The following is a 25,900-nucleotide window of genomic DNA, read 5'->3' as shown; positions in this document are numbered from 1 at the left end:
CCACACACTGCTGATCCTGCGTCTCACTGTATTGTTATCAGGGGAAGGAGTATTTCTCCTCAATCTTATTCACCAGCCAAAAAGCCTGAAAATGCAAAAAACACATTTGTGAAGTGCCTTCCCAAGGACCCTGGGCCCCGGACCTGGTGAGCTGGGGCTGCTGCCTTTTTATTGGCGTTTAAAAACCTTTTATTAACGTGTGTCAGGGCTGGGGGAGGAGAGAGAGGCTCGGATTTCAGGACCCCCCATGCAGAGAGGTTTATTGTGGGAAGGGACATTAACACTTTCTCCTCCGTGTCCCCCTGGCCGGGACACGGGGCAGAGCGTGCCCTGCAGGGTGCAGGGGTGCCTGGGGGGCCAAGCCCAGGTGGAGCCTGCAGGGATGCACACCAGGAGCACTGACAACAAGGACAAGGACCTCCCTGCTCTGCTGCCCTCCTCCAGCCTCGCCACCAGCTCCACGGGGCAGGATGCTCCTGAGACAGCAGGCGAGGAAAGCAGGACGTGCCCCTGTGCCCCAAGTTCCCAGAAACGCAGCAATTAGGGCAGAAAAACAGCCCCCCCCCGCACATCTCAGATGCACCACCACCAGGATTGGCTTTAACCTCAGCACAACCCGAGTGTTTTCCATTAAGGGCCCCCCTTCAGCAGCACCACGCAGCGCCTGGGCCATCCCCAGCCCTCACCTTCCCTCTCCCCGCAGCCTCCCTGCTCTCACCCCGGGGGTCCGAGGGTTTTTACCCCGGGGCTCCCATCCCTGGCAGCGTTTTCCTTGGGCTGCGAGAGCTGCAGACGCTCTGACAGCCCAGGCACCAGGCTGCATAGTTTGCCGTTGACTGGTAGGGTCGGTGGTGTTCCATCACACAAGCTGCAGTGGCTATCTGCCCAACATACGCCCAGGAAAACATCCCCGAGTTCTGCGCGCCCCGCAGCCAGCTTTTGTTGGTTACAGCTTCAATGACAGTGCAGGAGACGATGGGAAGCTCGGAGCATCACACTGGCTCCAGCAGGAATCCTGACACACAGCTTCATGGCAACGAACGGAGTCAGAACATTTTCACTCAAAATAAGAGCCAGGCCAAGCGCTCAGCAACTCGCTGAGAAACTCTGGCTGAATTCTGCACTCCATCTGCTAAATGGGTCACGGAAAACAAAAAGAAGGGGGGAAGCGCAGTGTTTGTCCTTCAGAGCTCGCAAAACAACCATCCTCTTGGTGGAGCCAATAACCCAACACCATTTTAAGCCCAATGCACTCCAGCTTTGCCTTTAAACAGATTCCCTTCCTCTGAATCTCTCCAAAATTCATGAAGAAACTGGAGTTTGAAAGCAGGGGGTGACCATTTGGAGCAGCAGCAAGCAAGGTGAGATACCCCAGCCACGCAAGCAATAGGAAAGGTATCACAGCGAGTTTCCCTGAGCCACTCCGACGTACCAAAATCCTCCCCCCAGCTCACGAGAAATTCCCAGGTTGCTGTACAAAGAGCAGTGCATGGCCTGTGTGTCTCCAGCAAAGACCTGCCATGCACAGAGGGTTGAAAACTGGGCCAAGCCCGAGAGCAGGAAAGCAACGGGGTGCAGAAGAATAACTTGGTAATCATCAGGGAAAAATCAGCATGGAAAAGAGAGCTCAGCGTATGGGCACAGCCTCCCCCCGCTGCCAGCAGCCCGGGTGCCTCTGCTGGGGAATCAGATTTGTTGGGCTCTGCGCACTAAAAGGAGGGCAGGGAGCAGAAGGGGTGACCAGGGACTGCACTTAAGGATCCTCAGGATGAGTAAAATTGGGGTTTGTTTTGTAGGATAGTGCCCTGGTGTGTGCTGCTCATGGTTACCCGTGAGAGGCGCACTGCTTCACGCCCCAGCCATACCTTCCCGATCCATCCTGCGCTGCCTTCCGCAACATTTCTGCACTGGCAAGTAGCTCACCTCGCTAACAGGGCAGAAAGAGAAGATTTGTGGAGCACGACCGGCATCTGACTGCAATCACCCAGCTGCTGCCACTCCGGGCCCTTTCCACAGCATTACTGAATCACACAAACGGGGCCGGGAGGTGCGGAGAGGTCACTTTGTCTCCTTTCCCAAGGCAGCTCGCTCCACCCAAGCTGTACCTAAGAGAGCTGCCCAGCCTGCTTTTAGAAGTCTCTTAACGCTGAAGAGATTCTGCAGAAGCACTGAGCAGCCTGCTTTCGAGTGCTTAACCACCCTCAGGTATGAAGCCTTTCCTCCAGTCTAATCTTAATCTATTTTGCTGCAATTTCTGCCCATTCCTTCCTGCGTTTTTCAGCATGGAGCTGGAGGACAGCTTGTTCTCCTCCTCTCCACGACAGCTTTTTCTGTAGCTGCAAGCTGGCTGCGTTTTCCCCGAATTTCCTCTAGCCTAAAACGCCCCAGCTCTTCCAGTTCCTTCTCGGAAGTCGGGCATCTGAGTTCCCTGCTCTGTCCCACCGGCCCCCCTTCGTCCCCTCCGATGCCCTTTGCAGAGTGATTACGCACAGCTGCCGGTCAGCAGCCGGACCCTCAGTAAAAGCAGTCAGTGCTGGATGCAGAAAGGCCCTGCTGCTCCTGCTCAGCACGTCCCGGTGGTGCTGATGGCCCCCTCTCCCCCCTGGTGTGGTGTGCGTGGTGCTCAGGCGGAGGCCAGGACACCGCAGCACGCACCGAGGGGCTCCAGGACGTGCACAACCAGGAGCTGACAGCCCGGCGTGCCGGCTGGGATCACCGCTCCAAGGTCAGCTACACTCAAACCAAACACAACTCGCTGGGGAGGTGAAAAAAAAAAGAGTGTAGAGGGGCACGGATGGGACATCCAAGCCTGGCTCCTTCTCTCTGGGGTGTGAGGAGGGAAGGCAGGGCTGAGCTGGCAGCAGCACACCCGATAACCCCACAGGGTGGCTGCTCGCGGCGGTGCTGCTGTGCAGTGCCTGCGTTCAGCACGAGGGTCACAGCGAGCTGAAACAGGGACAGAACAGCTCTGCAGGCCACGAGTGGCTGTAGGACAAAGGTGCTGCTCCTCTTTTACGCACGCGAGCGCAAGTGCCTGGCAGGGCAGGTAGATGGCACTCCGAATAAAGCGGTGTGTGGTTAGAGGAGCCCGGCCGCAGGGAATAACGGCCCCCTCCAGCACGTTTAGGGCACCAGGACCACGTTATGGGGCACGAGCCCACATTACAGGGCACCAGACCGTGTTATGGGGCACCAGACCAGGCTCAGTGCTGGGTCTGGGGCTGCTGGGGAAGGAGTCCCTGCACAGGGAGCTGGGACAGGGATTGTCCCCAGCAGAACCCCACCACGGCCAGCAGCACACACTGGGCAAACGTGCTTCCTTGGGGCACGCTTGCTATTTAACCCCTCCAAACGGAGCCTTGAAAATCCTTTTTTTTTTTTTACCCTGGACTAAAGTCCCTGCAGCTCCACGTCTCCTCCTGGCGCTGCGCCTGCCCCGCTCGGCACCGCTGGTGCTGCCGCGGGTTCTGCCTCCGAGCAGGAAACCGTGGAGAGCCGCTCTCATCCTGCCGTGCCTCCGAGGGCGTGCAAAACAAATGCCATTGTGCCTCCTCCATCCCCCCCTCAGGTTCAGGCACGTTATCCCATCCCAAGGCAGCCCCCGGGTCCCTTCTGGCCAGGTGGTGGCAAGGAGCAGACCCCAAACCCCACATCAACAAGGGAACTGATTTCATTATTCTAAAAACAAACAGCCCAAGGAAAGTTCAGGCTAGAATGGGCTCCTAGAGCAAAGAAAGGAAAATAGAGAGCGGGGCAGTGGGGAATGCTTCATATTCCTAAAAGCCTTTTGTACGTTAACACATGGTGTCTGCTTCTCTCTAGTCACCTATTTATCACTCTCCTCTTTAGAGAAGGAAAAAAGTCCTGGCTGCCTTCCTAAGGCAGAGTTTTGTGGCCGGGGGGAGGGGGAGGGTGCTTTAAGCATGATGCAAACCATTTGGAGTGCACCGAGAGCACTGCCAACACAAGCTGCACTATTTAAACAAGTGAGGAAATGATCGTATATACAACATGCCAGCGAGCACACACACACCAGAGGAAGTCGAGAGGGGTTTTCATGACACAGAGCTGGATGTCAGCGGCTGAAAGGTCGATATTTTCCCTTAACACCCTTCTCAATGACTTAATCGTGTTCCGTTTGCACAGAAAACTTCCCAAGAATAAAAGTCTGGAGGAATCGAGGGGGGATGTTTGGCCTACTGCTGACCTTGTCCGAGGTCCTCTCCACGTAGCAGGGCTCCTGGGGGGCGACCAGCAGGGGAACGAAGCCCGAGAGCAGCCGATCCTCTTCCAGGCTGAGCAGGGCAAGGTCGTCATCTGGGTCCTTGTACAGGGGCACCTCCGACTGATTCACCGTGGTCAGTACGTTGCAGAAGTCAGCCAGCGTCGCCCACACATCTACTGAGACCCTGGGAGAACGAGGAGAGACGTGAGCAATTCGGGGCTGGAATGCGTTGGGAGTTGCCTGCAACGCTGCAGCGAATACCAGAGAGGTGAGATGAGGCAACGCACGCCACCCCGCGCCCCGCGCCGCTGCCGACGTGCCCCACGGGGAGGGCTCCGGACACAGCTGCACTGGCACCGAACCCGCCAGGGCTTTTAACCCTCACCCCGAGCCAGCCAGAGCTGACCCCGAGCCTTCCAGCTCCCCGGATGGGGAACGGCTCCGGGCAGGATCCGGCCCCAACCCAACACCCTGCCCGGCTCTGCCCGCCGTGGAGAGCCCCTGGCAGCCCCAGCAGGAACCCGGCTCGTTCCAGATGGGAGAAACGCCGCTCGTTGCTCAATTTCCAAGCAGGCTGGGAAGACAGGACACGTTTCCTGTGCTGCTGCAGGGGTGAAGGCAGCGCCCCGGGGGCTGCAGCCCAGCCCAGGCACCCTTTCCTTTGCCCGGCTCTACCTGCTGCCATCGTGTGCTGCAGCCACACGCTGAAAAAGAGACATTTTTTTAGCTGAACCTCAGCCTCGTGGGGTTAGCTCGTGTTTTGCTTCTGGCCATGGCTTCAGCACTGGTGGGTGACCTGCACAGGCAGCTCCAGCACCTCGCTGGCACCCACGTGCAGGGAGTGGGGCACCAGCACGAGGCCACGGGCAGCCCTGGGGTGCTCTGTGCAGGTCCCCAGGGCACATCCCCATGTCTGGGCACATCCCCATCACACATCCCCATGCCACAGACAACGAGCACATCCCAGGATGGCTCAGAGCACAGAGGAATCACACAACAACCACTGGGCACCGCATCCAGCCGGGCTGCCTCGTACCGCACCGCTCACTCCGACTTTTCAAACCACTTGCGTAGGGTTATTTTTTAGCCCGTAAACTGGGAAAAAAAGCAGGGAAGAGAGGAACCCGGGGCTGATCTGCTCCTGGTGTCCACGAGGAGCTGCCCCTTCGCCCCACGGCGCAGCAGCCAGCAGCACCCGGGGGTGCAGCAGTGACCAGGGCGGCCCGAGGCAGGCGCGGGCTGGAGAGAGGCCCCCTGCTCTTTGAACTGCTCCAGGTGGACAGAGTCTGCGCTCGGTTATTTACGGGAATCAATGTACCAGGAAAGCGCACTGAAATGAAACATCTTGTTTTCAAGAGCGTCCTGGGAGCCAGGCAGAACGAGCGGCCATTAATCAAAGCCCGGCACGTAATCAGCACACATGTACCGCAGAGTCGCCCACGTCCCGAAGCCAGCCCCGGCCAGCGCGCTGCAGAGGAGAAGAGGTCCTTCAAAGCCCTCTGCGCACAGACACCGGGAGCTGGGTTCATTCACAAAGCTCCATCGCTTGGCTCAGCCAGGTCTGGCTGTCAGAAATGTTTAAATATGGAAAAAAATAAACAGTTGCAACACTTTTTTTTTTTTTTTCTTTTTTTTTTTTTTCGGAGGGATCTGTCCGAGGCCCTTTGTGATGTAATGGGAAACGCTGCGTTTGTGCTACCAGCTGGAAAATAAACAGAGCTGCGAGGGTTAAAAGGAACTGAACTTTCCACGACCCCTATCTGCAAAAGAAGAAAATAATAAGAGGAATGATCCACTGCCCCACAGCCCTGATAGTTTATCCTCCGGCCCGGGCTGCAGAGACAAGCACCGGATGCGATAGGGCTGCTCTGGGCCACCTCCAAGGCGAGCTCTGCCCAGGGGAGATGCGCTGGGGCAGGGAGGCTCAGCCGGCCCTCAGCACCCCGCTGGCAGCGGGGCCGTGCTGCCTGAGCCCGCTCACATCGTGCCAAAGGGGCCCCGAAGGAGCTGCCGAGGCTCCGGGCAGCGCTGGGAGGGAGGGACGGGGAGGAAGGAACACGTCGTGGTGCCGGGGATGCTCCCAGGTGGCTGAGAGAGCCAGGTGCACGGGGCTGGGGTGGAGGAGAAAGGAAAGAAATGAGGTCAAGGAACGGGGCTGCAGGCAGGGATGGGGAGAACCAGCGAGGGAGGAGGGCTGAGGGTGGCAGCAGGATGCGGGGCAGGGCAGGGACCCAGAACCAGGCACGTTTTGGGGCCAGCAGTGGTGGTGGGGTGACGGCACGGCACAAATTAGACTCAGGGAGCCCCCTCCTGCCACGGGGCTCGGCACCGGCCACGTGAGCTGACGCTGCCAGCCCGCAGCCCCCCTCGGGCAGCCCCAGCCCCCCGAGCGTGAGAGCTGTCCCTGTCACTTCATCCTCTTCATGCCCCGCTCCCCGCAGTGCCTCGCCACATCTGTCACTCGCGCTGCACGTGTTAGGTTTCCACCCTGGGCTTCCTTCAGTCAGACCGCAGGCTGCGTGCGCCGGCTCCTCGGGCAGCGAGTTCCTGCTGCAGGCAGCCCCCAGCAGCTCGGCCGCAGCGCCCAGGGGCCGGGCAGCACCCCGGCACGTGCAGCATCTCCCAGAGCCTCCAAAAAAAACCAGCATCGCAGCAGAAATTGGCGGTTCTGCTCTGCTTTTCTCCTACGACTCGGAGGTAACACAGACAACGGGTCCGAGAGTTTTCAACCTTCCCTTTTGGAGAGGTTCCCCCTCTGCAGGGTGCCCCCCGGCACCGCCATGAGCACCTCCTGGCTGCCACCCCCCCCCCGGCCAGGGCTCCCTGCGGGTCTCCTGCTCCTGCTGCAGGTCACCCAGCCCCGGGCAGCCCGGCCAGGAGCCTTCTCCCTGCTGCCCCTTCCTAGCACACCGCAGCCAGGCGCTTCTGGCTTGTGTCACCGTGCCGAGCCCCCGCAGGCCCAGCTGCCTGGAAGGGCTCCGTCTGCGCGGTGCCACGGCCTCGGCCTCCCTCCACGGAGGGAGGTGCCGAATTTTTGACGCCAAGCCCAGGCACGCAGCTCCCAGGTACACGGCCGGGGCTCCCAGAGCTTTTAACCGAGGAAGCGAGGAGGGGGTGAGCGCGAGGTCTTTCCTCCGAACGGGGGGCTCGCTCGCTTCCCCGCGGACGCATTTCCATTTGCTTCTCCCCCCAGGACGGGGGAAAAAAAAATAAGAGTTAATTTCTTTTTTATTGCCTCAGGATTCCAGGTTTAATGTAGCTGTCAGTGCGAGCGCAGCCCAGCTGCAGGCCGACAGGACGCAGCCCGAGGACGAGGGGAGCCGCACAAGTGCGCGGCTGAGCGCCGGGGACGCGGGGTGGCCGCGCTGAGACGGCGTGGGGACGGCTCCCACTTGGGATAACGAGGGACATTTGGGGCCGTGGGATGGTCAGCAAGGTGGGGAGGAGCAGAGGGCACCGGGGAGATGCCCACGGGGGGCACGGAGCGAGCCTGGATCCCCGGTGGCCGGGGCTGGCGCTGCGCAGCCACCGTCTTCGCTGGGGGAGCGGGCCGCCTGGTGATTAATATCAAGTACAATGACCCCATGTTACAAGCCTGCGGGGGCCTGTGGAGGTGGCCATTTCCTGTGTAATACCAGCTTGTTTAAACACTAACATTCAAAACTCCACAGCTGCAGAACAAACCCGGAAAAGAGCGGAGCGAAAGAAGCCCTGCATTGTGTTCCCCAGCCGCCAAGAGCCGCGCTGCCGTGCAGATGGCAAACGACTTGGGCTGGCGCGCTCCCGGGGCTCTGCGAGGAGCCAGCCCCAGCCCCGTGCACCGGGCTCCGTGTCCCGCTCCCAGGTTTCCTCTTTCCCACCCCCCCTTGGCCCAGCCCAGGGGAAGCCGGAGGAAAAGCAGCTCCGCTGGAAAGGACAAAAGGGGTTCGGGGTGGGAGCTCGTCCCTAAAGAGGTCACCGGCCGTGTCCCACACTTGGATGTGGGGACAGCTTTTGTGGGTGGAGAGGGGACAGCATCCGAGCCCCTCTGCCCCACGGTGCCAACGATTTTGCCCCTCTCTGCCCTACACACGGTCCCTTCGGTCACTCGGGTGCCCCACAAACCCATCCCTCCCCCAGGACGCTGCCCGCAGAGCCGCAGGGTCGCTCTCCTCGCCCAAAGGCACGCCGTCTGCCCCCAGCCAGCCTCTGCTTTAAAGCAGAGCCCTTCTCCGAGGAGCCTTTTGGCTCCTACTTCCCTCGCCTTCACCTTCATTCTCGGCCAGGTTTACGCTACCGAGACACCTCCGGATCCTTGCTTTGATGTCTTGATAGGGAAACTCTGGTGGCCAGCATTACTAACAAGGCTCACGTCTGCGAAAGGGATTTTCCATTTCGTCTCCCGCAAACTCCAGCAAGGTCTTGGCACCCTCGCCTCCGGCTCCGTCCATCTCCCCCAGCGGGAGCTGCCATCGCGGTGACACTTCTGCACAAGAGCGATGCGATGAGAGAGATCTGGCAGATCTCTCCGGGAAGGTAAGAGCTCTCGAATGTGCTCAGAGCTTTTGGATTTCATTTCATACTCGGTTCAAATTAACCATTTTTAAATGCTTGCAGACAGGCTCCGCAGACCGAGAGGCCCTTTGCTCCAGCACCAAAGGAGCACGGATTCTCCGGGGTTGGACCCGTGGCAGGTTATCTGTCGAGCCATTGGCTTCCCTATCAATTTTTGGGTTTTGTTTAGCTCCAACAGCAACAAAACAGAGCAAGGAGAAGCCCTGCTCTTCGATGCCCTGCCTTTGCCTGTCTCAGCTCCTCAGCCACACGTCTCAAGAGGAGAGGGATTCACCGGAATGACAGCAGCCTCCTTGGAGGCTCACTTTTCACCCCAGCTGCTGCTCATCTCCGTGCCTTAGGAAACGCACTGCTCCCTGCTCCTGCAGACCCCTTTATTTCACCTCCCATCCCTGCACGGCACGCACGGGGTCAGCAGGTCTGCAAGATGAACATTGATGCACTGCATCAACAGCTCCTGCTCAGACCTCAGCGCGATGCTTGCCACGAGGTGTACTCAAAGGTAAACATGTTTTAGGACAGCTGCGTGCAGCCAGAGGAGCTGGGAGAGCTGCAAGCAGCCTGCTCCTGACACACAACCCCAAAACATGGGGCTCTGCTGCTCCGAGGCAGAGGTGTCCACGCTCGGGTTTAGCTCCTGGTTTAGAAAACCCAGAGAAAAGAGGACCACAGGAAAAAAAAAATAAAACCAGAGGAAAAAGGACCACGGAAAACCTGCTGAGCCTCTCCAGAAGAGGCAGAGGAGGAAGGAAGCGCTCTGCCTCCCCAACACACTCAGTAGCCCAAGACCTCTCCGTGGCCTCGCAGCCTAAACCCATTTCCCAAGGCATCCCCTGAGCCCCAGCCCTTATCCGGGTGGGGCTGAGAGCCGGATCCACGTGCCGGGGCAGGGAGTTTGGGAGAGGTGCAGCTTCTCCCAGCTCGGGAGGGGATGCCTGCTCACTCCCACCTCGCTGCCAAGACAAAAACCCCACGACCAAGCCTCCCCGAGCACCATTTCCAGCCCCGCAGAGCCCACTCCCACGTGGCTCGGCACCGCGCTCACCCCTCGCACCTTCCCCTCCGCCTCCGTCCAAGGGGGAAAGCAGCGGGCGGAGGAATTTGGTGCGCTGCTTTTTTTTTTTTTTTTATTGTAAGGACTCAAATCCAGCAGTGTGATAAATGCATCCGAGCTACAATTAGGAAGATATATAGCATCAGAATGCGAAGGTCTGGGCAGCGTGGTGAAACGCGGGCTCTCCAGAGCCCCAGCTATGTTTCCCATTATGTAACCCTGGTCATGGGCAGACAGCCAGACTCCAAATGAAAAAGAGACTCTGGCTTGGCACCGTTTCTATTTTCCTATCCTCATTCGGGGTCAGCGCAGTGTCATACAGCTGCAGAGAAAGCTCCGGGGATTAAACCTGGGAAAGACTCCAAGACCAGGACCCGGGTTCAAGTACCAGCTGAAAGCAATAAACCAACTGCCACAGCTGGGCTGAGTTTAGGCGTTCTCAAAGTCCCCCAGCTCTCCCGCTTACCCAGAACCGGCGAGCGTGAACGTGGTGAGCCCAGCACGAGCTGGAGGCCTCGGGACGTTGAGCCCCAGCAGCCCGGGCCCCGGGCTCTGGCGGAGGTTTGACAAGCTGCCCCGCTGGCCCCCAGCCCAGGCCGTCATTCTGGCAGCGCCGCTGGCCCCGGACGAGCTGCACTTTGATGCAAGCTCTGGGCCAGGCCTTTTGCTCCTGGTGGGCTGCCAGGTGGGTACGGGGCCTGTTTTTTTCCAGAAGCTTTAGCACATTCGTGGCATCCTCGCAGGGTGCTTCTGTGCTTAAGTGGCCTGTGTCTTTTTTTTTTTTTACTGTCCCTTTTCTGCGCCCACGTCACCCGAAAGCTGTGGCAGCAGAGCTCTGGGAGGTTTCAGTGCCTCCCACCAGCTTCTCCCTCAGCCCTGGTGCAGGAATGGGGACCTGGGTGGCACAGCCCCCTCCCGGGAGGCACAGAGCACGTGTACAAAAACACAGGCCCCTTCCTCGCAGCTCTGCAGCTTGGCTTCTGTGCTTGCTCCTCGCATGCTCGCCCTGCCCACGAGCCTTGGCTTCCTCCCGCAGGCCTGCTGCTCTGCCCCGTTTGACTTCTGAGCTTTCTGAAGCTGCTCCTACCCAAACCCTTCAGCTGGGTGACTCCACCTGGTTACCGAGCAGCCCCAGGCCAGGCAGCTGGCGTGTGGCAAGAGAGACCTGAAACACCAACTGAGCGCTCCCCGGCTCCTTTCCTACCTCCAGGGAAAGCAGAGCAAGCCCCAGGCCATGCCCACGAGCTGGCTCCCTGCTGTTCCCCACTACCTGTGCCTCCAGGGAAGCTCAGCTCCTGCTGTCCTGCTGTCCCAGTCCCACAACAGCTGGGGACGTGATGCTGGGCCAGCACAAAAGGCCAGGGTGAAAGAGCAGCCGGTGTCCTTGCCATGGGCAAGGCACGCTGCTGCTAAGCCAAAGGGCCAGGGTGCAAGGAACTGAGAGAAAACCCCTGGAAGGCTGCCCTGCCCTAAAAGCAAGGAAGCAGAGGGGCTGCTCAGCCACCCTACACGCGAGATGTGGAAGCAGCTGTGGGATGGGACAAAGACCCTGGGCAAGCCAGGACCTTGCAGAGCAGAGCCCCCGGGCCGTGCCCACCGCTCCCCACGTCGACGCACCGCGGGGCAGGCTGTGCCCGAAGCCTTCTCCAGCCTCGAGGGGCGAGCAGGAGCCTGCACCTGCTCCAGGAGCCCGGGGGGCCGCGGCGCTGTGGCCCTCGCCCGCAGCCCGCAGCAGGGGGAGGCAGCTGGTCCCTGGAAGGCGCCGAGCGCTGGCTGCGCGAGCCCGATCAGAAATTCCATCTCGAGGCTGCCCGTCGCCAAGGGCTCGGCGGCTCCCTGCGCAGGCAGCGCGAGGGGAAGGGGGGGATTGGTGCCGAGAGGCGCACGTGACGGATCCCGGTTTGAGTTCCTGCCCAAAGATGGGCAGCAGTTCACATGAGCAGGCAGCGGTCCCACACCGAGCAGCCGACAAACAGAAAACAGACTCCATCTCCACAAAATGAGGCCCAGAACTTCCTGTGTGAGATTTCCATTTCCTCAGCCAAATGAAAAAGAACTGGAGTAGAGGCAATAAACTCGGAGAGCAGGGACTGGACCTGACGCACGGAGCGGGGACCCATTAATGGTTAAGCCACTTTGCTGGATTACTCTTAATGCGCCTTCCCATCACCCCGGGTTCTGGCTCCTTTGGATTAACAATAAGACGTGATTTCAGGCTCTGGATCCGGAGTACCGGAGGCAGATGGAAAATCCTGCGGGAAAGCAGCTACGGAGCATGCTCAGACACAGCTTCGCATACTCCATACTTGGCCCCTTCGCTCGGTTTTCTGTCCAAAAATATGCAAATTGCCTAGTCCGCATTATGGACTAATGGGCTGGAATCGGCCAGTTTAGGAAATTAACTCTTTTTTGCGTGGCGGGGGTAGAGCCGAGCTGTTCCTGAGGCAGGAGGGAGGTGAGTTTGGGAGCTCTGGGACAGGTAAGCTGCTCCAGGCCTGCCCAGCCTCACCGAGGTTTGCCTGTTTCAGCCAGGAAAAAGGCAGCAAAACGCCCGTGCTGCAAGTGGCCTCCCCTCTTCCCAGAGAGCAGAAGCCAGCAGGGCGCCCAGCGGGGATGTATCCAACCACAACACGCAGCCCAAGCACTAGGTAAAAGCCTTGGTCACCTCCTAGCACCCAGAAGCAAAGAACACCTGCCAGACCCCACCTCATTGCTGCTTTGCCCCCCAGCACTCTCAGCATCCAGAGCTGGCTGCCTGTCCTCACCAAGGGAGTCACCGTGTCACCGAGGGTGACAAGTCCCCACCAGGCATCCCTGCACAAGGAGCCTCTCCTGGGGGGGAGCTGTGCTTGTGTCAGTGAGCAAGAATGAACGAGGGGAAAAGGAGCCACAAGGAGCCCGGGGGGAAGCAGACACCACCAGACAGAGCAGGGGATGGATGCACGTACTGTTTGGGGAGCTCCAGAGAGGTTGGAGGAGGGTTCCAGGTGTCCGGGTGGCCAAGCATCCAGTCCGACCACACCTTGACGCTGGGGAGCAGCTCCTTCAGGTCCTGGGGCAAGGCAGAGACCTTGATGTCATCCTCCTCATCCTCCTGCTCCACCTCCTGTGGCTGAACTGCAAACACAAGATGGGAGAGCTGAGGCAGCGTGCTGCAGCCGGGAGCCAGGCTCAGGCAGTCTCTCCGTCACGGATAAGAACAGGGAAGGGACAACGCATCCTGACATCCCAGCCCTGAAGGTGCAAGGGAAAAGCAAATGGAAAGCAAGGGAAAAGGCAGAGCTGTGGACCAGCCTAGGGGGGGAGCTGGGCTGCCTGCAATCTCTTTTATTGAAGGCAGCTGGGTGTCAGTGTGCTGGTCACAGAGGTGTGGGATCCCCAGAGATCCCAATTTTGGGGTGTTTCCCTACAGCTGGCAGAAGGCACACCCCGTGTCTGTCCCTTTTGTCCAAGCACACACAGTGTGCCTTCCTGCCAGGTAAGCCAGCTCCAAGCAGGGCAGAGCTTGGGATGCTGGGGGAGAAACCCTCTGGTTTCTGCCCCAAAAGAGTGGAAGGAACACACAAAAAGCAAGGAACGAGGCCCCCAACCCCACCAGGCTGCCGCAGCCCCTTACCTTGCGCCCAGTCCCGCAGCAGGTCGGTGCAGCGCCGCACCAGGAGGGCGAACATGGAGAGCCCCAGGGCCGTGGCTTGCTCCTGGATGACGGAGCGGCAGTCCTCGGAGAGGCACTCTGCGGGACAGAGAGAGAGCTCAGACACCACCTCCTCGCTTCACCTGGGCAGCCGCATGGTGCGGGATGAGTAAATCCTCAGCTCGCACCTTCCTTGGTCCCCACTGCTCCGTATAAAGGGAAAAAATGTGGTTATTGGGGCAGCTCTGGCCAAGAGACCAGGGTTACGCTGCCCACAGTGTGCCCCGAGGTGCTACCAGCACGGAAGCTGCTGCTTGGAGCCCAGGCCTTCCCCTGGAGGAGGGGGTATGGGTAAGTGTTAAAAGGGTAATTAGCTGCCTGTTTGATCTCCCTCCCTGCTGGAGCTGTAACCTCAGCAGCTGAGGAGGGGGCTCCTCCCCTCAGTTCAGCAGTCACACAACAGCTTGTCAAGAGCGCTTAATTGCCGCAGTTACTCAAGTAGATGCCACACGACCACAGCTCCTCCAAACAGAGCCGCCTCGGAGTGAGAGCAAATCCCCTCGGCACATCTACACCCAGCCAGAAACCACTTCTGAGGCTGCTGCGAGCGGCGGGGCGCTGGCTCCAGGGAGCTGCCTGGAGCTGGGCGTGGGTCGCGTTTAGCGAGGTTCGGAGCACCGCCGGCGTGCCAGGCTGCCCACGCCGGGCCAGGAGGGAGATCTGGAGCCTCTCGGGCAGCCCCTGCCCTGCGAATAATCTCTGCTCCTGCTTTGCATCCTCTCCCGAGATGCGGGGGAGCTGCTGCGGGGAGGAGCGGAGCTGTGGGCTATGGGGACGGGAGGTACCTGGGGGGCTCCTGCCAGCCCCTGCTGCTTGCTCGGTGCAGGCTGCGGCACCTTGCTGGCTCTCATGTCACCCGCTGACAGTTTATGTGTCACCTGCAGCCAGCGCATGTGTCACCCGCTGCTGGCTCTGCCACCCACTGCTGGCTCCATCACCCGCTGCCGACCAGGGCTCCCACCTCTCACCCTGCAGGCACGGCTGTTACAAGCCAAGGAAGCTTTTCAAGGTTTTCCTTTTCATACAGCAAACACAGTCATGTAGGAATCGATTGCAAACCGGTGCCCACACAAGCAAAGTGCCAGAGCTGGGATGGGAAGAAAGCCCCCGGCACAGCCCGGCTCCCAGGCACTGCTACCATCAAGACGAGCACCAGCGGTGTGCAGGCAGCAGGATTCAGGGCTTTGAGAGAAGGGCAGGAGGATTAAAGCATGAGGGGCAGAAGGATTAAAGCACGGCACCAACCCCGTTCCAGCTGGCACTAACGAAACGCCTGAGGCCCGGAGAACAAACTTAAAACAGGGGTTTTAAGTGTAAATTATTTCAGAGCGATGGGGTGGGGAGGGTTAAAAACCACTAGAAAAAAAAAGGAAAGACTAAAAAGCACCTAGAAAACACAGGTAGAAAGGGCAGGATCAGCTGCAGGCTTCGTTTGGCCGGCTCTCAGAGCAGGCAGCGAGCTCAGCACCTGGCAGGGAGACCACCAAGGGTGGCACCGGGACCCCCGGCAGCCCAAGCAGGGTGCTCTGCTCCCGGGGCCGGGGCTGAGCCGGTGCCGCAAAGCACCGCCGGTAGGAAGTGCCGTGCTGCAGGGCCCTCAGCTTTTGGAGGAAACATAAAACTGGAGATGTGACCACTCTGGGACAGTAAATCTCTTTCATGAAGCCTTTCCCACAATTAAGAGTGTTAGTCGCAGCGCTCTGGCCACGGTCCAGCTCAAGAAATTGCAGTCGTCTTCCCCGCGCTCCCTCCTCCCGTGGCGGTGATGCTGGACTCGCCGCTTCTTCTCCAGGAACGGGGCAGCACCACGGCCACCACGCTGCCACCTGAGTGCCACCGGGTCCCCAGGGCACGGCGTGGGTGCTGTGCTGCCGGGAAAGCCCCAGGCATTTTGGCAGGAACCCCCGTGCTTTGGGCAGGCAGCACCTCAGGGACTGCGGGCACCGTGCTCCAGGTGACTCGTTGTCCCCCCCATAGTGCCCTCCAGCTCTGCCTCCTTGTCACCCAGTCCTTAAATCAAACAATTCCGCTGCTCCTGGAAGTTCACCCCCTGGCCAGGCTTGTGAGGCTCATTTCACAGAGGCTCGTGCAGCCCAGGAGCCTCCTCGAGTCCTTGCAGGGCAGGGGAAGAGCCCAGGTGAGAGCACGGCCGGTGCTGCTCCCCACCTCCAAAAGTGCCCCCCCCGGCGCTGCAGCTCCCAGCCCTGCCAGCAAAGGCTGTGAAGAGCTTAATTCTAGGACAAAAGAGGAGAGCCCCATAAATCAGGAGTCACTTTCTGTGCCTTTTCACCACTCGTCTCAGGAGGCAGGGAGCCGCAGTGTGCTCTGAGCCGGGAGCTGGGAGCGAGGGCTCCCGACCGTGTGACAAGGGGACTGGGAGGGGGGCAGATCCCAAACACCCCCAGCTGCCCATGCAACTGAAATTGCTCAGGGTGAGGGGATGAGCAGAGGGCAGAGAACTCGTGAAAGTTCTTCTCCCCTGCAACCAGGCAAACGCCCCCGTTTGGCATCAAACAGCCCCTGCCACCGGCTCACACCGAGATTAGGAAAAAAAAACCCACGGCCCAGCAGGGAGCTGAGCTCCCAAACCCCACCTCCTGGGAGCTTTCCCGAGCTGGACCCAATTCTCCATCACCTGCAGCACTACATCAGCTGTGCCAGCAGGAGCTTGAAGAGCAAGAAGGGAGCAGGAGGTGTTTTAGGGCAGAGCCATCACCGAACGCTTGGCAGCCCGGAGCAGCAGCCTGGTGTGTCTGCGTTACCCCACACCTCCCAGGCTGAATTTATAAAGCTCTGATTTCTTGCACCAGAAAAATAAGTGAGAACCCCACCGCCTGCTGCAAATCCACCAGGGATGGGACTGGGCAGCAGGACCTGAGCTCTGCCAGCCATGCAGGCAGGATTTCCAGCAGCCCGCCTGCCACCAGCCTCTCGTAAGCCCCTTTTTTCCACTTGGCTCCAGCTCCAACCATTGGGAGCTGAAGTTTCCGTGCCGGGTGCCTGTCTCAGCCTGAATTCATCCGGAAATCTTTAGCCCAAACAGTTGGGCTACTCGGGAGAGTGAGGCTAGGAAACAAGATAGTGGCTTACCCTTGTTAGAAAAAAAAACACACCACTTACAACCTTTTCCTTGAGCTCATCGAGCAACTGCAAATCCTGGAAAGGGGATCTGCGATTTTGCTGCAGAATAACCTTTTTAGCAGAGAGTTTTCCTGTCCTACTAGAAATCTGTCCACGCTTGGCCGGGTTAGAAACATCTGAAACACGGCACTTTTTCCATATTCAATAGGAATTAATTTCGGCAGCTAAATCCTTCTACGATTTCACCTCCCCGAGCCTGCTCCATCTTCCTCCTGCTCCTACATCCAGCCACCCTTACACCTGACCTGCGTTACGCACGGCACAGCAGCCGCCCTGCTCCCGTCCAGCACACGGGGACCTCCGAAAAACCATCGAGAGGAAGGAGAGGGGACAGGCCAGAAAAAAAAAAAGTGGAGCTGCTGAGCATCAGGCTGCGAGCACGGAGAAAAAAAACGACGGGGAAAAGGGCCGGGCTGCTTTTTTTCTGAAGCTCGCCAGAACCCCCTGCGCTGCAGAAGAGCCCTCCTGTTCCTCTGCACGGAGGAAATGTTGTTTTTGTCTCCAGCTGGGTACCGGCCTGCACCCAGAGCGGTGTTTTGCTACCAGGAGGCAGCTTCCTTTGCGGCAGCGCCCTCTGCGAGCGCCTACCTGGGCTCTTGGCTCTGGGCTGCGAGTTTTGCTCCGGCTCAGCCGGCGGCAGGATCCGAGCCGGGCTCTCTGCAGCCATAAATCTACCTGCCCTGCGGCGCGGGGGGGAAGGCTGCGGGGAGAAAGGGGGAGAGAGCCAGAGAGAGCGGGGATTTTTTTGTACCGGGGAGAACTTTGCGTTGCTCTGAGAACATTATATTCATGGAAAACATAAACCAACTGTCGTCAAAGTCGGCTGAGCTCAGGAAATGGAGCGGCCGGGAGAAGGCTGCCATGTGGCCGGATGTTATGTATTTCTAATTAGTGCTATACATCTTTCAGCAGCGAGTGTCCTTTTGCTGGGAAACACAACGCGCTGCCCTTGTTATTGTAACTGTCAGAGAGTGCTTAAACAGATAATCTCCAGGAAAAGTGATAAACACATCCCCTCTCCCGCTAGGGTGGACAAAACAGCGATGCCAAAGCTCCGTCCGGGCAACGCAACCAGCCGCAGGAAATGGGAAGGGGAAAAGAGCCGGCGATGCGAGGGGCAGCCCGGCCGAGGAAGGGGATCTGCAGGAGGAAGCTTCTCACAGCCACCCGAGTGCCATGTGCAGGAGGAAATCCTGCGAGGGACGACCAGGGCAGAGCACGGCGTGGCCCCGGCCGCAGGGGTGCTCGCGGGGATGGGGCTGGAGGGCTGGAGGTGAAGGCTCCCGGCTGTTCTGCTGCAGGTAGCGGTGGAGGAGAGCCCCAGCAGCCAGAACAGATCGCTTTGATTGAGGCCATCGGATCCAGCCAAGGGTCAGGAGGATTGCAGCGAGACGCTTTCCACGCTGGCCTCTCCGTCCTGCCCAACCTGAGCTCGGGGCCGGGAAGCCTGGAGCAGCGCTGGGCCGGCAGCAGGGACGCGCTCTGAGCCCCCAGCTGAGCCCCGGTGAGGCCCTAAAGGACCCCACACAAAGGCGATGGAGCAAACGGGTCTCCAGACAGTGCTGAGGACGACACAACGGGCTGCCCGGGGGGGGATGCAGGAGGTGGAGGAGCCTGGAGAGCGCGGGGCCGCGGGCGAGCCGTGCCCAAAGCCCGCTGCGTGGTGTGTCAGCGGCTCGGCGGCACAGCCGGCTGATTCACCAGCCGGCTGCTGCCCTGCGGGGAAGAAAAGAGGCCGGTCAGCGTTGGGCTGACACCACCTGAAGGCCGTTTGTTTGCTCTCTTATCGCTCAGCCACGCGGCAGAGTTTTCCCCGTGAGTCACCCTCCGCCAGACGCGGCGCTGGCAGGGCTCCGGGGCTGCCCGGCGGGGACGGGGCCGTCTGCAGGAAGCGGGCAAGGCCGGCGGTGGAAGGGGAAAACAGAAAGCAGCAGAAGCACGGGGAGGGATGCTCAGGGCTGCAGGGCATTTCCCTGACGCCCCCTCGCCGAGGACCTGTGAGTCACGGGCACTCCCAGCTCTCTGCTGGGAACGGCGAGTCACACGCGCACCCGTCTGCCCCCCAAAGAGCCTGGGAAGCCAGCTGCACTCATCCAGCCCCGGCTAATGCCCCGCAGAGATCCTGGGAACGCTGGGGGGTTCTGCTGGGAAGGTGCTCCCCAGCTCTGCATCTGGAGGTGGCGGTCGGGACACGGCCCAGCTGGATGCCACCACCCACATGCAGAAGGCTGAAACCCTCCCGAAGCGACCTTCGGCTTGCAGCCACCACCTGGAAGCCCCCAAATCCATCTCCCCGCACCGACTTCTCCCCAAAAAGAGGCAGGAAGGCCCTAGGGGGGGGGGTCTCAGCTGCAGCACCCAGACCCGCATGGCACAGGGGTGCTCCCCCAGCAGCCAGAGCTGCCCAGGAGCCCGCGGCTCCCTCTGCTCCGTGCCGAAACCCCAGCTCGTCCAGGGGAGGGAGGCCTGCGAGGTGAGGAATGTTGGGGGCCTGGGGAGGATGGAGCAGCTCTCCCTGTGGAAGCCATTAGATATTCAACACTTCATTTGTTTCCAGCCGGCCCGGGCTGCAGCGCTGGGCTCGAGGACGGGAGGCTCTTCTCTGACGTAACCAGGAAGCAGCTGCAAAATTAAGGAATCCCTCATGACATCATAAAAAGGGTCGATGGTTTACAGGGGAAGGTATAAAAATTAATGACATATTCCCAAACCCGAAGCAGCCAGCCTGCCCGAGAGCCGCAGAGGAAGCCGTGCTGCCCCTGGCACAAAGGGGCTGCCCCGGGTGGCGCGCTGCTGCCGGCCCCCTCCGGCTCACCCCAAAGCCCCAACTATCCCCGAACCCCAAAGCCACACTTGGGGATGGAGCTTGGGGTGTGAGAACCACCTCGGGACGTGCTCCTGACCCCCAAAGAGCAGAGCTGCGGGCTCAGCAAGGGAATGGTTTTAGAGGCGGCTGTCACGCGTGCGCAGGGCGGCTCAGGAGTCGCTGACAAAGAACATTGGTTTGAAATGACTCAGGGAGAGCTGGTTAGTTGTTTCCACGGGGAAAGCAGGCACACGTGCCACGTGTGTGCCCCTAAAAAAAACACTTTTCTGCAGCTCTGGAGGACCAAGTGGTCCTGTAAGGCCAGGCAGCAGCACGTGGTCCTGCTCCACCGCACGGCTCAGGTTAGGGCAGAGAGAGTGACATTAGCCTTGAGGACAAGCACTGAGCCATTTCCACTTGAAAAGGGAAAAGGATAGTGGTTTAAAATTAACTGCGGCCTTTTCCAGGAAATATCAGTGGAAAGAAGCAGCCATTTTTAGAACTGTTATTCTCAGAAATTTCCTGAAAAGACCCATCAGTCAAAACACCGACTGAAGCCGTTTCCACTTGCGCCGAGCCGCACTTCGCAGCTCCCTGCGCTCGGGGGGCCTGACCCTGGCGGCGGGGCCGGGAGCCTGGTGTGCCCCCTGCGGCCCCGGTGAGGCTGCAGGAGTCGCTTTTGGACATGCAGCATCGCGTGGAGTGGCACAGACACCCCTGCTAACCGGGGCTGGTGGCGGATCCGTGTTCATGACAGCTTTTGTTAGCTGTCTCGGCACCAGGACGTGCCATTCCCATGCAGCCAGCTGGGGCTGAAGACACCCACTCACCGGACTGATAAAGCCTGGGGAATCACCAGAAAAACCATTATTTCCCAGCATCGCCTTCAGTAGGGCTGCTCCAAACGGGCGAGCTGACACCAGGACTTTGGGAACGCTCGCCCCAAGGCTCTGCGCAATCCCTGGAGCTCTGGTCCTGCCTGGCAGCAACCAGCAGCAGGGATTTGACCCGTCTGGCAGCTCAAAGGCTGCCACATCCAAATGTACACGGCTCCTGGCTAGCTCCTGAGAAATTGTGCCCTGCTGAGCTGGCAAAAAAATACCCTGTCCTCAGTCTGCGTGGTCTTCGGGTCCTTCACCCTTTCCCAAACAAGGGAACTCGTGGCCGGTGAGGGGAGCGGGGTGCCCAGCACACGCACTGCCCCGGGAGCCTGGCTCGGCGCACGCAGCAGGCACGGCAAGCTGCTACCAGCATCCCACCCAGGAGCCGCGTGCGCCCGGCCATAATTGTGTCAGATGTTATTTACAACAGGGGAGGAGGTGTGAACAGGGCTTCCCGAGAGATTTACTCCAGCCCCGAGTGCACTTTCACCAGGACAATCGCAGCGAACGCGAGGCAGCCTCGCCGCCCCCCTTACCGCGGTGCCGGAGGTGGGCACGGGTTTTTTTGGCAGCCGAGGCGAGCGGACAGCCTGCAACTTAACTTCTCCGGGGAGAGCCTCGTGCCTGGAGCAGAAGCAAAGGAGAGCAAAGTGGCTGCAGACAGGAGCGCTCGCCCCGAGCTGCCTTTGCTGGGGCAGGAGCGGCAAGGCGAGGAGCTTCTGTTTCAACACCTTCACTCGCTGCGCTTCTTTTTACAGCTTCCTGCGGGACCCGGCCTCCAGGCTGTCACTTTTGCAAAGCAAATGCCAAACGGAAAGCAAAACCTGGGCCTGTCACCCCCTGCCATGCTCCTACAAGAAGGGCAGAGCCCCGAGGCCGTGCCTACAGTGAAGCTTACCTAACACTTTCCGTTGTAAGACCCTGTTTTTAGTTCCTAACAGCTTCGCCAAACTTTAACCATTTAGGCCGCGATCCCCCATGCCAAAAGCTTTCCTCGAGCGAAATTTATGGGGAAAATTTCATCCGAAGAGGCTCAGCCATTTGCCAGAATGAGGTTAGGGAAAATATATTGTTCTTCTCAAGTTAAAAATGCTTCGGCCGTTTCAGTGAAATCCCCAGCACCTTCACACTTCGGAGCAGGAACCAGAAGTTTGGCAGGGGACGGCTGCGGGCTTTGGGCGTGCCTTCTGCCACCTCGCTCCACCCTTTACTTTGCCAAGGGGTGAAAAGCTGAGTGTTAGCAGACAGCTCCCACGTGCCAGCCCGGATAATCCGCTGGGATGGCCAACGGGAGGGGAAACCAACCCAGGGAGGACAAAGGAGAGGGAGCAACAGGCAGAAGAAGGGTGCTGAAGCAGCAGGAGCGAGGGGATGCCGTAGCAGCGGGGCTGTAGCCTGATCTCCAGGACACCAGCCCCAAACCAACACCCAGACGTAACGCCCGGATGGGGCAGATGCTGTCGTGGTTGATCCAAATTTTGGCACCCACTGAAGATCCCACATGAGGTCGGCCTGAGCTCGTTTTTCTAAAGATGATGGGAATTGCTTACAAATTACACAGCAATAAAAAACGTTAAACGAGCACAAAATCGAGCATCCAGAGGTCAGGAATACGAGATTCGGAGCTGTCCATGCAACTTCGAGTCAACCCCATCGCGCCGACACGCTATAAGGTGGCCCTAACGACGTAGCATTTTCTCCCCCTTCGAGGTGCCAATTTCAGCTGTCACAAAACGAATGGTCCCCAAAGAACATCTTCCTCGCGTGCTGAAACACGCATGTGCTCAGCTAGGCTGGGGATTGCCGAAAACAGCCCTGTTTTGGGGACGAAGGGGGCTCGAGCAGCTTCTGTCTTCACCTCGGTCCCGCTCCTCCAGGGGGACCCAGAATCTCTTGAACCACCCTGTGCTGATGTGGCCGGGACCTGCACGTCCCTCGCTTGCTGCCTGGCCCCGGTGACACGTTGGGGATCACATCTGCAGGCAAGGGGCAAACGCAGCCATGACTGCAGCTAATTAGAGCTCTGCTTTGGAAATGAATGAATGCAGCCCAGGAAGGACCATGTATTTAGGGTACCTCCATCTCCTCTGCCTCGAGGTGAGCGTTCCAAACCTAGAAAACCCGTTAGCTCCCTAATATCTCTCTGTAGGCTTTAGAGATACCGTGCCGAAAGGCACCCAGAAGGGAGATGCTTTGAGACAGAAGCCAGGGAGCTTCTGCGATCCAATTTTCTGGACCCGAACTGTCCAGCTCTCCCTGAGCATCGCGAAGCACTGAGGATAGCGATAACACCTCATCAGTGACTTCTCTGGAAAAGTCCCATGGGCAGGAAAAGGAATTTTACAAGCGAAAGGACAAAAGCAAAACGGAGCACGGGATCTTTTTGCCACGTTATCATCCCCTCTATCGCAGGAGCCCTTATCTGCATCACGGCACACCTCGAGCAAGTGAAGTGCTGCAGGATGCGCGCTCTGAGGCTCGCCCTGCTCCGAGGAGCCCCCTGGCAATGGGGCACGCATGCGGCCAGGGCCAGTCCCTGGTGGTGAACGGGGGCCACGTGCTCCTCCTGTGGAAATTTGGAAAAAAAAATCAGCCCAGAGCAGTGCCACGCAAAGGAAGGTTCTCAGGTGTCGAGTGAGCAATTCCCTACTGGAAGGGCTGAAACCACAGGCACAAACCCACAGCACACAGGGAAACCGTTCCAGGAAGTCTAACATCCGAGCCCCGATATTAGAAAATATGATCTCAGTGCTCCAACGACGCGCACGCAGCCGGAGCCTCGGGTCCCCAACCACCGCGCCGACTGCAGCGTGTGCGCACACGGATGATTGAGCCCCCTGCCACCGGGCTCAGCCCGGAGCAACCAAAAAGCTTTAACCTTCTACGGTCGCTAACAAGTGTAAGGCGTAACGCTTTGATGCCAAATTCCTCTTTTCTCCCGTGACTTGAGATGGGATTGGCATGACCGTGAAGCTCCCCGCAGCTACCGTTGCTGCGGCGCTCCCGACGCCGCCGTCTGCGGGGAGAAGCAGCCCCGAGTTCGCCGGGCTCTGCCCCGGGCACCCCGGCACCCCTCCGAGTTGCGGGGCCAGCGCCGCCCCGTTTCCTGCAGAGATTTGAAAACCTGTTGCAGTTCCAAAACGAGCTTCGATTTCACTGTGACCAGCAGCTCGGAGACTCGTAGTTACTATACAGCCGAATAAAATATTTTTTCATAAATTTAACGCCAGCATGTCTGTGTTTGGAAACTTTGAAAATCCATGTTGTATGGTTTACTGCACTGGAAAAGGTGCCAGCAGAGTTTCAAAGGAAGGGAAGTGTATAACTGTTTCCTTTCAAATGCATTTTCCAATGGGATCCATTGAGGGAAAAGGCTGGAACTAACTAAAACATTATTAAAAACTGTTATGAAAAGAGACAGAGAGATGGAAAAAGATAGACAAAAAGTCCAATACACAGCCGAGAGGGAGGGAGGGAGACAGGCAGCGAGAAAGGGGATACGGGCAGAAAGACACTTTGGGTGGGGAAAACGGGGCGAGACGGGGAGTTTTATCTGGCAGGCACCGTCCGTGGTTTCATATTGTTGCAGATCAATTGATCGGGACTTCAAGTGCTGCTGGCCCAGTGGCACAAGGCGAACCACAGAGTTGGCTGCAGGCGCGGCGCTCGCGAACTGCTGACCTTCAGTTTTCAAACCAAAAATATTCCTCGGGAAACAGTCACACCGGGTTCCAGGCCGGGCTGCCAAGCGCAAACAAGCACTACTAACCTGAAGCAACGCCCCGAGCCCTTACCCCGAGCAACAAACCAGGACTAGTAACCTGAAGTAACTCCCGGCTCCGGTTCCACCGGCGTTACCCCGCCGTGACATGTGCGCAGGGGCTCGGCTCGGCCGCCCGCACTGAGTGGAGCGGGTCGCTCGCCAACCGCTGACACACGCCGGTCGCGAGGAGATGCAGGCATCGTCCCAGACACGCCGCCGACGGGCAGCCCCCTCTCCGCACCGACCCGCTAGGAACACCACTAGAGCCACCCCTAGAAATACCCAAAGGATTGGGGCCATGCGGCGCAGCCAGCCCGCATCCCAAACCTCCACCTGAAGTCGAGGCACAGCCCTGGGTTTGCTGCCTTAAAATTTAAAAGGGGAATGAAAGGGGCTGGAAAAGCACCTTTGGTGGAACACCCGGTGCCCCCCGACATGGGGAGGGGGCCGGATCCCTGCGGCCCTGCGAAGAGCCAGGCTGGGGCGGGCAGAGCTGGGCGCGAGCCTGCAGAGCTCCAGGCCCGCGGTGCTGTGGGGTGCAGTAACCGTGGGCTGTAGCGCACATGTCGAGGGATGAGGGGAAAAAAATAAACAGACAGACAAAAGAATGAGGATGCTCTGCCAATTCCAATTGTGCAGCTTTTCTTTTAAATGCTTATCAAGCTGAGAAAGAGCAGAGTTCTTGGAAAACAAGGTTTCCTTTCTTCCCATGCCAGTGTCAAACACCCTCAAGGACGGGTACGGCACAGGCGCTCGCTGCCTGCCGCCCTCCCGCAGCCGCCGTCCCGCGTCCCGTCCCATCCCAGCCACCCCTGGAAGGGCTCACGAGCAACAGCCCCGGCGTTTCTGGTAAAAAGATCGCTGTGCTTTTCTGCTTTTTTTTTTTTTTTATATGAATCTCCAATCTGGCTGGGTTCAAATTATGGCCAATTACCCACCGACACTTCTCGCTAATAAAATAAATTTTTTACGGGCCCTAATTACTGCTTTCGCTGAACTGCTCTACAGGAAGCCGGAGCGCTGCAGCTCTCCAGACGGCAGCAGACGGCGAAGCGAGGCACCCGCGAGAGGAGCAGCGAGTGACTCAGAGGAGACGAGAGCTGGAAGAGGGGGAGAGCTCCTGGCTGGAGCTGCACCGGTTCCCAGTGCCCCGCGCACGGGGCGCGTTGCGGTGTCCCCCCCCTCCCCGAGGCACGGCACCCCGCTACCTGTGACGCAAGGCTGGCCTCGGGGCCGGTACCGTGGGCGTGAACGGGCGGTGAAACTGTATTTGGAAAGGGGATGACATTGTTATTTGGAAGCGGGTTGAAATTGTTATTTGGAAAGGGGATGAAATTGTTATTTGGAAACGGCCGCACGGGTCGCGTGTGGCAGGGAGCCGTGGCTCCGCGCTGCGCCTCCCCGCGGGGCTGCGTGCCCGGGGGGGATCAGCCCCCGCAGTGGGGGGACCCCGAGCAGGGAGGGAGGGAGGGAAGGCACCACCCCAGCTCGGCTCCCACCTTCGGCTCTCTGTTACAGCTACAGTTAATTGAAAGAGACAGCAGCGTAGGCCAAACCAGCAGAAATGTACAAATTCCTCCGCAAAACGTGAAGCGTCCGGGCTCCAAGAGCCCGCTCCCAGCTCCTCCGTGTGCGCACGCTCCCGCTCGCCAGCGCGGCCCCGGAGGACTTCCTGAGAATGAAAAACGAGCAGGAACCCCGGAGGTGACTGCAACCCGCAGCCCGGCCCTCCCTCCCGGCTCGAGAGCTCGGCAGCACGGCCGGCGGGGCCGGGGAACACCG

The 25,900-nt window shown here is 59.2% G+C and overlaps 1 protein-coding gene and 1 long non-coding RNA gene across 4 annotated transcripts in view; one reads left to right on the top strand and one right to left on the bottom strand.

Moving 5' to 3' along the window:
• SMG6 (SMG6 nonsense mediated mRNA decay factor) overlaps nucleotides 1-25,900 on the bottom strand; it is a 103,140-nt gene that overhangs the window by 40,841 nt on the left and 36,399 nt on the right. For 2 of the 3 annotated variants that reach the window (XM_068656168.1, XM_068656169.1), the window contains exons 11-13: nucleotides 13,450-13,566; nucleotides 12,782-12,950; nucleotides 4,208-4,409 (exon numbers count right to left, since the gene is read on the bottom strand). In XM_068656168.1, the coding sequence (XP_068512269.1) occupies nucleotides 4,208-4,409; nucleotides 12,782-12,950; nucleotides 13,450-13,566 (488 nt within the window). Of the gene's footprint in view, nucleotides 1-4,207; nucleotides 4,410-10,971; nucleotides 11,930-12,781; nucleotides 12,951-13,449; nucleotides 13,567-25,900 lie in introns of those variants that run through there. The other variant, XM_068656170.1, reaches the window with a different exon arrangement.
• On the top strand, nucleotides 47-5,855 carry LOC137842314 (uncharacterized). The gene is made up of 3 exons (XR_011089015.1): nucleotides 47-146; nucleotides 1,797-2,205; nucleotides 4,147-5,855. It is a non-coding gene; the product is annotated as an uncharacterized lncRNA (long non-coding RNA).

The sequence above is a fragment of the Anas acuta genome, chromosome 19, assembly GCF_963932015.1.
Source record: "Anas acuta chromosome 19, bAnaAcu1.1, whole genome shotgun sequence".
Lineage (NCBI taxonomy): Eukaryota > Metazoa > Chordata > Aves > Anseriformes > Anatidae > Anas > Anas acuta.
The sequence above is the reverse complement of the archived record's forward strand: the minus strand, read 5'-3'. Positions and strand labels throughout refer to the sequence as shown.